This window comes from Aulonocara stuartgranti (assembly GCF_965226115.1).
Source record: "Aulonocara stuartgranti genome assembly, chromosome: 13".
In the NCBI taxonomy this organism is placed as follows: domain Eukaryota; kingdom Metazoa; phylum Chordata; class Actinopteri; order Cichliformes; family Cichlidae; genus Aulonocara; species Aulonocara stuartgranti.
The window spans coordinates 29,664,756-29,676,271 of NC_138949.1; the positions used below are offsets into that span (position 1 = coordinate 29,664,756).

Below are 11,516 nucleotides of genomic sequence, written 5' to 3' on the forward strand. Positions count from 1 at the left end.
GGGTGGATTTTTACTTAGGTTGCATTTTCAGAAATACATGTTTTCTTAATTAGCGCTTTATCTAGTCTCCTGTTCTGGCTTAAGAGCAATCTTGGATTTCAACATATAGATATTATAAATAACTGAGTGGGTTTGGCATAAAGTATAACTCTACTAATCAACTTTAAAACCACTGGTTGGGGCCACAGACTTTGAGAGTGGAGGTGGTTGGTTTACAGAGCTCCAAATCTTTTTTTCTTCTCAGCATTGGCGCTGGTTGTGTGTTATCCCGGTCCTAGCCCAGAGAGAGGGTCTAAAAAGGTAAAGCTGACCCTGAATCACTGAAAATACACTGCTTTTATTTTATGGTACACAACAGGAGGGGAGCAGACAACAATCACTGAAATATGGGTGTTAAACAGAAAAGGGACAGCATCAAGCTATTTAGCAATGGCATCCAAAAAGAGACGGACACTGGATGTACAGTAATTTTATTTTATTTTTAGGCAACTCATGAGAACATTATTTACAATACCAGGCTGGCACTGGGAACAAATCTGGTCTCAGATCAGGGAGCTGACATTTAAGAAGCTCAGTTTGGACCTTTCCTTCAAACATTTTTTTACTAAAAATAAGAGATTTTTTCAGCAGAGCTGTGACCTCAGCTAAATGAAATAGTGGATCTGTTGAAGGGAAAACAATCTTGAAATCTTGAATCTACTTTAATCACAAAAGTGCATCTCCTAACTAAAGCTTTTTGGCATGAGAGCAGGTGAGTTGTGTTCACCTTCCACTTGTATAACTTCTTCGCCACTGAAGTCTGGTTTAATAATACAGTCTAACAGGTATAGCTCTTTAATTTTAAATCTGATACACTTCCCTTAAATCAATATATTCAATATTTTACTGATCAAGTAGAGAAACACTTGAAGCCTAATTTACCAAATGTCAGTGTAAGCCATCAAGTTTGTAAAGCAACAAAAAGTGTGCAACCACAGCAAAGTTCTCCTCAGCAGAGATGCGTGGAGTTGGCCCTGCCGTGGAAATTTGGACACCCAGAGGACAGAATGATGTACGGTGAAAACAGAGGGCAGAGACAGGCAGTGATGTCAAGATATAATCAGGCTTTATTACTGGAGTCTCTGAAACTTAAAATCATTCAAACGTCTGGTCTCTTTGATGTTTAGCTCCATGCATCCATCAGTCCATCCCTTTGCCACTTAGTCCATCTGACTTCTACCTCCTGCTCCCTCCTCATCAGTCTTCCAGCGCCAGTGTGTTGAGTTCTTCATCGAGCTCCTCCAGATCTTCTCCCGTGAACAGGTTTTCATCTACCGGTACTTCCTCTTCCTCTTCATCCTCCCCTCCTCCATCCTCCCCTCCGCCCTCTTCCTCTGAAAGCCCGTTGGCCTCGGCGCCACCACAAGCTCCGTTCAGCTGTTCCTCTGCAAGCAGGAGGGGAAAAAAATGCTACTCACACAGCTGACGTTTGTTCATCAGAAGTACTCAGAAGTACTGTGTTTGTTCTCTTACAAAAAAGGGATAAACTTTGACCAGTGTGTTTTTTCTCTCACCGTCGTCTGATTCCGTCGTCTCTGTCTTATTCCTAGAGGTGAACCGGTCCATGGATGCTACAGTAATACCTGTGTTGTCGACCTCTTGTGGAACAAAGCGAGATAAGTCTATGTCCTGGATGTCTGTAGTATCAATCTGAAATTTAAAAGAAGAAAGAAAGAAAAGAAAAAACGTGGAAGGGCTGGAAATGTGAATTTTAAAAAACTCTAGTGTCCAAATAAAATTGCAAGAAAAAAAAGTAATATTAAAATTCTTATCTTTGATGTATACATTTTTCCTTTTCCATAAAATTAGAAAATATCTGAATACTAGTCTAGCTAGGAAGCATAAACCATTGTGACTACATTGGAAAAGCAACAATAAGACAACTGTCAAAAAGGGAATTTTGGGAGACTTGCATGTGTGGATTTAACTAAAGAAAACACTGACATTGTCTCGATATGTGGTACAGATGTGCATGGCTCAACCAATCACTGGTAAGAAGGTTCAACTATCATTAATACTATCAGTAATATTAATATTTATTCACCTATAAGTCTTTTTTCACCAGCTATAAAATACTGAAATACTGGCTTCATATTTGAATGCTTGTTCTCCAGTATAAATCAGTACCTTAACATATCTGCCTGACTACACTGACCTCACAGAGAAACTAAAATAAATCGCTTGAAGTGGTAACACCAACACACTGCATGCCAACATCAAAACATTTATATTTCATACCAACAACGCAAACTATATTAGACACCAAACACAGGTTATTGTGCGGGGACATCTCATTTCAAGTGTGAGAGCCACAGAGCTGAAATCAATATAAACTCACAGACTACAGAAAAACAAGACTGTGGGAGGTTTTTGTCTATTCTAAAACACAGAGCTTCTTTCAAACTGCCTCCAACCAAATCTGTGAGTTTATTGCATTATGCAATTGCTGGAAATTTCACAATTACCTCTTCCTCCTCCTCTTCTTCTTCGTCGGCATATCTAGTGTCGTCAGCTTCATCATCGTCATCATCAACCAGCTCTGGGCGGAATTCGAACACCTCACGGCCGCTCACCTGCAGATAATTAATACAGATAATAATACAAATTGCGTTTGGACATTTTTGCTTCGGCACCGCTGCCAAGGTGAAATTTCACAACCACTGCACTCACCACCAGAGATTTGCCAGCCTTAAAGTCAGCCTTCTTCTTCTCCATTTCCTCCCTTGCTTTGTCCACCTGATAAAACAAAAGCATCAAGTATATCTTGACAAAAATATTTGAAAAAGCTTTAATGATTTCAGTCATTGAAAACCCCCCGAGGAATCAAGTCTTTAATAATATCAGGGAAAAAGTGGGGACTTGGCTCTGACAACCTGATGTTACTACAATGTTTGAATGTGTCCAACCTTCTCCTGCCTTTTCCTTTTCTTCCAAGCCAGGAAAGTCTCCAGAGTTATCCGAGTGACATTTGGACCCAGAGCTGCACGCTGGAGAGAGACAAAGAAAGAAATCTCAGTTTCCGCACTTAAATTAATTAATTTGAGGTAACAGCATGAGGCCACAACATCTGAAGACAGAGACATTTCTTAGCATTCAATTATAATATCTCAGTCTTAGCTTATGTCCTCTCTTAACAGCAAGTTTTGCTGTTTTTCAATACTGAGTAGAAATAGTTTACTTTCATAATTACATATGTTGAATTGTTAGCAAACATCCTAAGTAACACATTCAAAAATAATCCAAAACAGCAGCACTGACCGCGACACCAATTTATATTAAGCAGTTTTGTATTCATGTTTAAACATCGTTCCACTACCCTGCAGAGGTCACATAGTTTGCTCACATTTATTAGCACTGCTGTCACTAAATGTCTAGATGTCTGCAATGATACGTAATCTCATCTGTCTGGACTAAACTATTTGAAACGTACTTTTCTTAAGAAATCATAACCGATTCAGATACATGTTTGCACTCAGCTTGGACTAGGTGAGGCTGCTGCTATTGGTTGTGATGTGTGTGCCATTACAGAAACACCAGTAGTGATAACATTCACACGTAAAGCTTTAAGCTGGAGACGTGAATGTTTGCAGAAGCTCTAAACACAGACAACTTAGCTTTCTGTTTCAGATGGCATTTTTTTAATAGTTAAACTGTCCAACATGATTTCAACAGAAACTGCTATAAAGTTTTAACAAAATGCAGTGACTTCTTCAACATGGTGTCAATCAGTCTGGATCAAAGTGGTTCCAGTCTGTTCCTCTAGCTGCAAAAAATACAATGGCTCAATCCCAGACGATTTGTTTCTTATATTGTAAGTAACACTAGTAATTGTATAACCAATGACAATTTGGTCTAATGGGACCATATCGAGCAACAACTGACCAGTGGACCCTGGGACTACCGCTCTCCTATTGACCTGCCTACTTGGAGCATTAGTTGAGGCATTTAATCATTCAGCACCCACATAAAGGTTTCACAGCTTCTGTTTGGTTTGGTACGTGAACCTCCACACCAGGCTGAGCCAGCCTTTTGAAGTTAAAGGAGAAAAGTGCAAAGTTGTCTATGGTAAAAACGGTTTGCATATCAGCAATACCCAAGACAGCAGCCTCACTTTTACACCTTCCAGTCCATCTCATTCAATAGTTGAACTCTGTGCTGCTGTTACTCACCTCAAAGGTTCCCTAAAGCACGCTGTTGTAGTTATCCTTACCTCACTCTCTATAAGTTCCTCCAACGAGATCTCTTCCTCTGTCTCCTCCTTCTTCTTGTCTTTTTTCAGTACAAAACCGGGAGGCAGAGCATGCCGGTACATACAATTGTCGCCCCCTGCGGGACACACCCAGAACCAGCCGTACTTATTGTTTTCTATGGCCTCCAAGAAGTACTTACACACCTGCAGACAAACAAGTGTGAGTTAGCAACAGTAAAGCAGACAAAATCGTGTATTATTATTGGTATTAGTTGACTGAACTGTTAGATGGACTGTCTTTGAGGAATTTTGTTTAGAGCCAAAAGACTCTTGGGAACAAACTGAGAGGAAAAAAGCACATTTTTTTCCCTAGATTTGGTTTTCTCTGCTTCTTCTTTATCCAGCAAACATCCTGAACTCCCTGCATTTCACCTTACCACACAAACAAGTCCGTTTCCCACACTCTCATTAAACCACCTGATGAAAACACAGACGACCAGCAAATATCTAGCTCCTTGTCTTCATTCACTAATTAACAGACTTACGATTTGTGTTTTGGCTTTCTTCTTCTCAGCTTCTCCGTGTTTTTTGTTGACGACTTCCTCTAGTTTCTTCTCATCCCAGTTCTCCATAGTGTCTGAAAGCAGCACATCACAGTCTTTCAGCATGGGGTATGAATTCAAATCACTAAAATGCCCAACACCCTCTCCTGTAGCTCATAAAAATAGCTCACATTGGCCTTTTTTGTACAAGGATGGGGCTCTAAGATAGTAAGACGTAGCAGAACTTTCAGTTAATTTTCAAAGGAAAAACAAACAAACATGGTAGGCATGATGGACCACCCGTCCAGGTAAAGTCAATAAAGGAGATAAGGCAAAGGCCTGGTTAATTTAATGAAGTGTTCATCATTGAATTTTAAGTCCAGATATCAGTAGTTGAAATAAACTCAGAATGAGGTTTATTTGCATTACAGGGGAAAATATTGACTATTTTATTCAGGAAAAATAAACAAAGCTGCCATAAAGTAGGCTTAAGACCCATGTAATCATAACTAAATATCAAATCAAGCTGTTTACATATTTAGCAGATGGTTGTCTTCTTAATTTATCTGAATAATATAAAATGATAAACAGATTTGCTAAGAGAAATCATGATGCAGATGTTGATATCATGCAGCAATAACCCCCCTTTCAATATGTACAGGTTAACTGTGATGTCTACCAACCTTTCTCCAGGTCTTCATCTCTTTCGTCTACATAGACGCTTCTCTTTTCACATTTCCTCTCCATGGATAGATCATGGCTGAACTTGCACTTGTCTCCTTTAGTACACTGACCCTGCTTAAAGAACGCACACAACACTGATTTTGGATCAACACCTGCAGGAAATAAAGAGAGAAAAAAGATCAATCATCTTTTCTTATCAAATTTAACACATCAAATGATTCATCTCCTGTGTGTCACATGCTGTGTGTTACCTTTGCTGACTTTCTGAGCAACAACTACGGGTTTAAAAAGCTCATTGAGTTCATCCAGCTCTTTCTTCTTATCATTCTTCTTGGTGGTCTTTTCTGCCTCAGCCTGGGCAATCTAAACACGACAAATTCAGCCACATTTAAAGATTATCTTACTTACAAAAGATTTAAGGAAGACAGCAAGTAGAGTGAGCAAAAGTAAGAGAAGAATGTTTGGCTTAAGGATTAAGAAGATACACAAGGATGAAGGCAGAAAGAAATACAGAAGGCAAGAACAGTTCGCCAACCTGTCTGGCACTTTGTTGTCCATATTTGACTTGCTGAGTAACATTCTTGATGTACTTCTGCTGCTTGGCCCCTTTTTTGTTCTTTAAGCCAAATGTCTTATCCTACAAAAAACAAACAAACAAACACAAGAGCCCAAACAAATCTTTATTAATTGTCACTTTTATAATACAATTCCAAACACAAAGCCTGAGTGAGTGTTACATCACAACAACAAGGAGTACAGTGAAATCCACTTGACACATCTGCAATATCAGGCCATGGTTCACTTTTCCATCCATACCTAGTTGAAGTGTGCTAGTCAGGTGAAAACTCTAAAGTTTTAAGATCGCTTAAAGAATGAGTGAATTGATTTTCTTTTGCACATATCACAGCAAAAATTATCACACAACCAAAACCGAGATTGTAGTCTTGGTTCAGTCTTGTTAGGCTCATTATGCAAAGCATAACCTCCAAGTTTGCTTTTATTGCATAGATCCTTTAAAATAATGCTGATGCATCTGTTCTCTTTCGTTTGACTAACAGCAACATGAGGCCAGTGGTCAGGGATTTCAGAGAAACCAAAATTTGTCTCAGCAGACCAAGTCTGTGAAAAGTTAGACTATCGACAAGGAACAGATCATAAATGCATGTCTAATTCAACAAATACTGACACACTTGTTCAAAATCTGACATACAGCTATGATAAAAAATTAGCTCACTAAACATCATTACTCAGGGTAATTTTCACAGCGATTAGAACTGAAGGCTATGGTTGGCCTTCTGCGGCACTGTATCGCTCTGTCTAAATGTTTTATTTAGGCACTACCTTGCCTGCAGCACTCATCCCAAGTTTCATCTTCATTTAGTTCACGTTCATTCTTTATTAAAAACCCACAGGCCCAATTTATCATCCACCATAACAGTAGGCTTTGATTTTAACAGGTGGTATTGAACCAAGAGTGCAATATGTGGCTCATCTATGTGTTTAAATAGTTATTTTACCAACAACAAAAGTCACACCTACAGCCTGGCTCAACACCATTTTCTGTTGTAAAATTAAAAACTTTGCAACTGAAAGCAAGAGTTGCTTGTCTGGTGTTAAGGAAACTGAATTATGAAGTTGCATGTTAAAAACTTCGAGCACAAACTGCGCCCCTTTCAAAATTTACTTGAAATTCCCGCTGCTAAACTTAACCACAACAGAAAACATGTAAGCGACCGGAAGACGCTGATAACATTAAGTGTTGTTTCAGTAAAAAACTAAATACACACAAATTGAGCTTGAAATTACTCATTTCTAGCCCGTTTACATCACTGAAACAGACTGAAATGTGTTTCCTGAGCAGTCCTGAGGCCGGTCAGAAAACAGGCCTTTCACTCTGCGCCTTCGTGCCCGTTTGTGTTTAAAACCATGAATAAAACCTCATAAAACACTACATAAGCTTTAACATAATGTTTGTAATTCTTACATGCGTCTTCAACAGGGGATATTAACCTTAAAGCAATAACTGTGGACACTTGCTCATGCGGCGGGACGGCCCTGATAGCAGCTTAGCTTTATCGGTTAGCTGCATGCCTTCGTCGAGAGTCAGCTAGCTTTAGGTTTAACTATACCCGAAGGGGCCTTTAGTAGAATACTACTAACTATGGAAATATGGACCGAACAATTAGAAGGCACTGACAACTGCCCAGAGGCCAGAACAACTTTACGATTCACCTGTCAGCACTTGCGATAGCCTGGGTTAGCCGTATGCTAGCTTATCAGCTAGGGTTAATCAACGACACGCTAACTCGTGTAACTTTTACCTCAATAATCTTTTCCTTTTTCTTCTCCTGAGTTTTTTTATTTCCCCCGGGCTGGGCGGGTTTCTTCGGAGGCATGCCGGCTCAGGTACAGCTCTCTCAAAATGCGTGAAGCTGTTCAATATCTTTATTAATATGGTGATTTTGCAGGGGAGTCAGCTCCACATTACCCGCTTGTTGCTAGCACCGCAACAGCGCCTTCTAGGCCACATGTGAGTTGTTGATGTTCTGTGACGTCAACACGCACCCCGAGAGGCAGGATGGGTACTGTAGTCTGTAGAAAAATCAGACTCAGAATACTTTATTAATCCCTAAGGAAATTATGTAATCCCTAAGGAAATTGCAAAACACGTCTAGTTCAGGGGTGTCAAACATAAGGCTCTTCTTCCTCTTCTTCTTCTTCTTCTTACAGTGGTGGTGCAGGACATGTATGAAGACATGGTGAGATGGTAAGATGTATTTAAGGTGCGGGTAGGATTAATTTAGGGATCAGCTCTGAGCCCATTCTTGTTTGCAGTGATGATGGACAGGTTTACAGTTGCGGTCAGGCACGAGTGTCCATGGACTGCAATGTTTGCAGACAACACTGTGATCTATAGTGATATAAGGTAGCAGGCTGAAGAGTCTGGAGAGGGGGAGGTATGCTTTGGAGAGAAGAGGAATGAAAGTCTGTAAAAGATGTGTGTGGATGACAGGAAGACAGGTGTAACAGTGAAGCTGCAGAGAGCAGATGCAGTGAAGGTAGAGTTTAAATACCTGGGGTGAACCATCCAGAGCAAAGTTCCCAGAGTGTTCACAAACTAGTTGCTTGTCCTCAGCAGAGATGGTTACTGTAATCTGATTGCTTTTTTCAGGTAATGAGTAAAGTAAGGGATTACTATTACAAAAACGGTAATTAGATTACCGTTACTTTCCCGTAGGAACGCTGCGTTACTGCGTTACTAAAACCATGATTTTTTTTGCGAGAATGTCTCATGACAGTGATGTAAGCGAGTGCGCCGTTCGTGACAACAGCTGTGTGCAGATCAACAGTGGATCATATATCGAGTGCAGGAGAGAGTATGAGCGTGCAGCATTTAAAGCTTGGAAGTACTGACCTTACTTTGAGTTTGATTCCATAAAAAGTGACAAAAGCATTAGTGTACGTTGTGCGTGGGAAGAAAACTTCTTTTTACAGCGAACCCCCCCCCCCCCCTAAACTTCCAAGCAAGCACCGGGAGTGCGCTACCACGTAATGGGAAACTCACAGAGAAACTCGCGGATTCTTCAACTGACCGCTGCGGCACACCTGCACCAGGGTAAACCTCCGCCTACCCCACTCCTGCTTTACAGGTGAAAATAGAGCAACAGGACCGCTAGTCTTTGATGTTATTTATTTTCTGCTGTGTTTTACTTGCATCTATTTGAAAGAGTGAGTGTAAACACACAAAAATGTATATTTTATGTGCTGGAATGTGCAGAAAATAAGTTTAAATGTTAAACAAATTTCTTCCAGTCAGAGAATGTTGCATATAATTAAATTTTTGGTTGATGCATAAAGTTAAAAGATTAAAACTAATAAAACAAGTTTTAAAAAGAGACTTTTCCATTTGATTACATTTTGTATGATGGATTATGCAGAAAAAGTAAAATTGGGCTAAAAGATCTATTGCTTTATCACCTATTCAGGTTGTAAATCGTGTTTTTAAAAAGTAACTAAGTAATTAATTACTTTTTAAAATATGTAATCAGTAAAGTAACGGGATTACTTTTTTGGGGAAGTAATCAGTAATTAGTTACTGATTACTTTTTTCAAGTAACTTGACCAACACTGGTCCTCGTGTCATTTCTTTTGTATCAATTTGTATTAAGTCTTTATTTTCCCAGTATGTTTTCTTTTCACCTCCTGCTTTATTTTGTGAGTTTACTGTTACTCATGCTTTACCTTTGGTTTCACTTCCTGTGTCTCGTCTTATGCAGTTCATTTCAGCCGTGTCTCACCATCAGAAACAAGAACAGGCTCAGGACCTGAGTGTCTGCATCTGGCTCCTACTCACAAGTTTCAGTGTGCATATACTGCAGACTATGATACCGGGTTTGAAGCCATTTGATTGCAGTTATAAGATTTAACCATCTGGTGTCAGTATTGCAATATATGTCAGCTGAAGCAAGACGCTTCAAGAAGTTGTACATTAAGAAAAGAGGACCTCACTCATTTAACGGTCAAGTGTAAACAAAATTCAGACATATATTGTTAGAGAGCCCAGAATTATTTGAGGGCACGGACTTTCTGTGTTTTGGAAAACTAACTGGATAATGAGGAAAACAGATCTGCAGTGTTACAAGTATTTAGTTATTACAAAAACATCTTCAAAATTATTTGAAATGCTGCCTGCAAGGTGAGGTGATATAATGAGGCCACTATGAGAGAGTACTTACTTTACAGTTTCTTTTGACAGATTAATGTTGCAGCCTCAAACAGCAACCAAAAGATCAAGAAGTGGCTCAACTCAGGAGACTTGAGAAGGACCACATGCCTAAATTGGAGTTTGGTTGAATGACTTTGGAGTATTTGATTACACGGGTACTGAGAAATCAGCAGAAAGGAGATGTGTGTTTCTATCATAGGCGGTAGATAAAAAAGGTTATTAGAGAGCCACCATCTGGCCACTGAAAATAAGACTGTTATATTAGCATTTTACTCTTTTTTTTTCACCGTTTGATTAGACCACTAGTCAATTAATTTCAACTTTGGTATGACTTTTACTGGCTGAGTAATGGATCAGCCCCTATCTGCAAACCCTCTGTGGTTTGCTGTGAGGAAAATTATAGGAAGCACAAAAAGAAGAGAAAGAGCAGGAACAAAGCTACAGTTGGGTGCATTTGTAGAAGAAAAGAAAGAAAAGCACCCCTTTGTCATCGCTGCAAGGTGGAGAACTAACCAGCAGGGGTTTTACCGCTTCAGCTGCTGATTTAACTTGATTTAATTAGATTTCACTTAAGTTACTAATGTGATTTGGTTTGGCACATTTGAAATGTGTGGCCTTCATCCACATCATGCCTCGGTTCATCGGCCACTTCACTGTTCAGAACGTGTGTGTGTGCAAATGTGTGTATGTGTCGCACAAGAAACCGAGGCACAGACAAGAGCCAAAATGGGTCACACATGCCTGCTCCTTTTGGGCTCTCATTTGCGCTCATGTCTTTTAATGAGTCCTGGTTTTCAAGGGTAAGGGACAACATTTACTCAGTTTGGGTGCTCTTATAATGGCAGTACTAGTTGTGCACTTTAATGAGTCCCAGAGTGAGACAATGAATTAACTCTAGTAACAGCATCCTTGGCTGAAAATGTGTTATAAAGCCATGTGTTACCAGACATTTCTCTCTGCTCGCATGCTCTGCTGCAACTTTATTTTATTCCATGCAATGCGGAGACTTTTTATTTCTAACACACTTATCATGCATGGCGCTTTTCCACCTTGCAAATATGTGTGCGTCTATGTGTGCGCGAGTGTGTGCATACAATAACCTATATTGACACTACCGCTGACTGCATGGCTGAAGGCTAGATTTTAAGACAACAGAGGCTGGTAATATTGCCTCAAGCAAACTTTCCCTGTGTGTTTCTTTCTCTTGCTCCTCCTTTTTTCTTTCTCTCTGAACGTCTTTGTCTCTCTGAGTGGAGTATAATAAATCACTATATCTGCTAGAAGAGCATTTTCCCTATAACCTCGCTCTTCATATTCATACAAACATCGATCCTCT

The 11,516-nt window shown here is 39.7% G+C and overlaps 1 protein-coding gene across 1 annotated transcript; it reads right to left on the bottom strand.

The window, feature by feature from the left end:
- Positions 1-454: 454 nt before the first annotated feature.
- On the bottom strand, positions 455-7,995 carry zc3h15 (zinc finger CCCH-type containing 15). Its single transcript, XM_082557829.1, has 11 exons — positions 7,776-7,995; positions 5,990-6,091; positions 5,706-5,817; positions 5,454-5,606; positions 4,774-4,865; positions 4,250-4,432; positions 2,946-3,026; positions 2,710-2,775; positions 2,505-2,612; positions 1,554-1,689; positions 455-1,424 (listed from the first exon to the last, which is right to left on the bottom strand). Exons 1-11 carry the CDS (start codon positions 7,848-7,850, stop codon positions 1,237-1,239), a joined length of 1,296 nt encoding a protein of 431 aa, XP_082413955.1. The 5' UTR covers positions 7,851-7,995; the 3' UTR covers positions 455-1,236.
- Between the last annotated feature and the right edge of the window lie 3,521 nt (positions 7,996-11,516).

What these genes read in the sequence shown, in the direction of transcription:
- zc3h15 (XM_082557829.1), bottom strand. Translation starts at nt 7,850, where the DNA reads ATGCCTCCGAAGAAACCCGCCCAGCCCGGGGGAAATAAAAAAACTCAG. An exon ending in AGAAAGCCAAAACACAAATC is followed by an intron (nt 4,433 to 4,773) that starts GTAAGTCTGTTA and finishes GTTTGTCTGCAG; the next exon opens with GTGTGTAAGTACTTCTTGGA. An exon ending in GACGACGGAATCAGACGACG is followed by an intron (nt 1,425 to 1,553) that starts GTGAGAGAAAAA and finishes TCCTGCTTGCAG; the next exon opens with AGGAACAGCTGAACGGAGCT.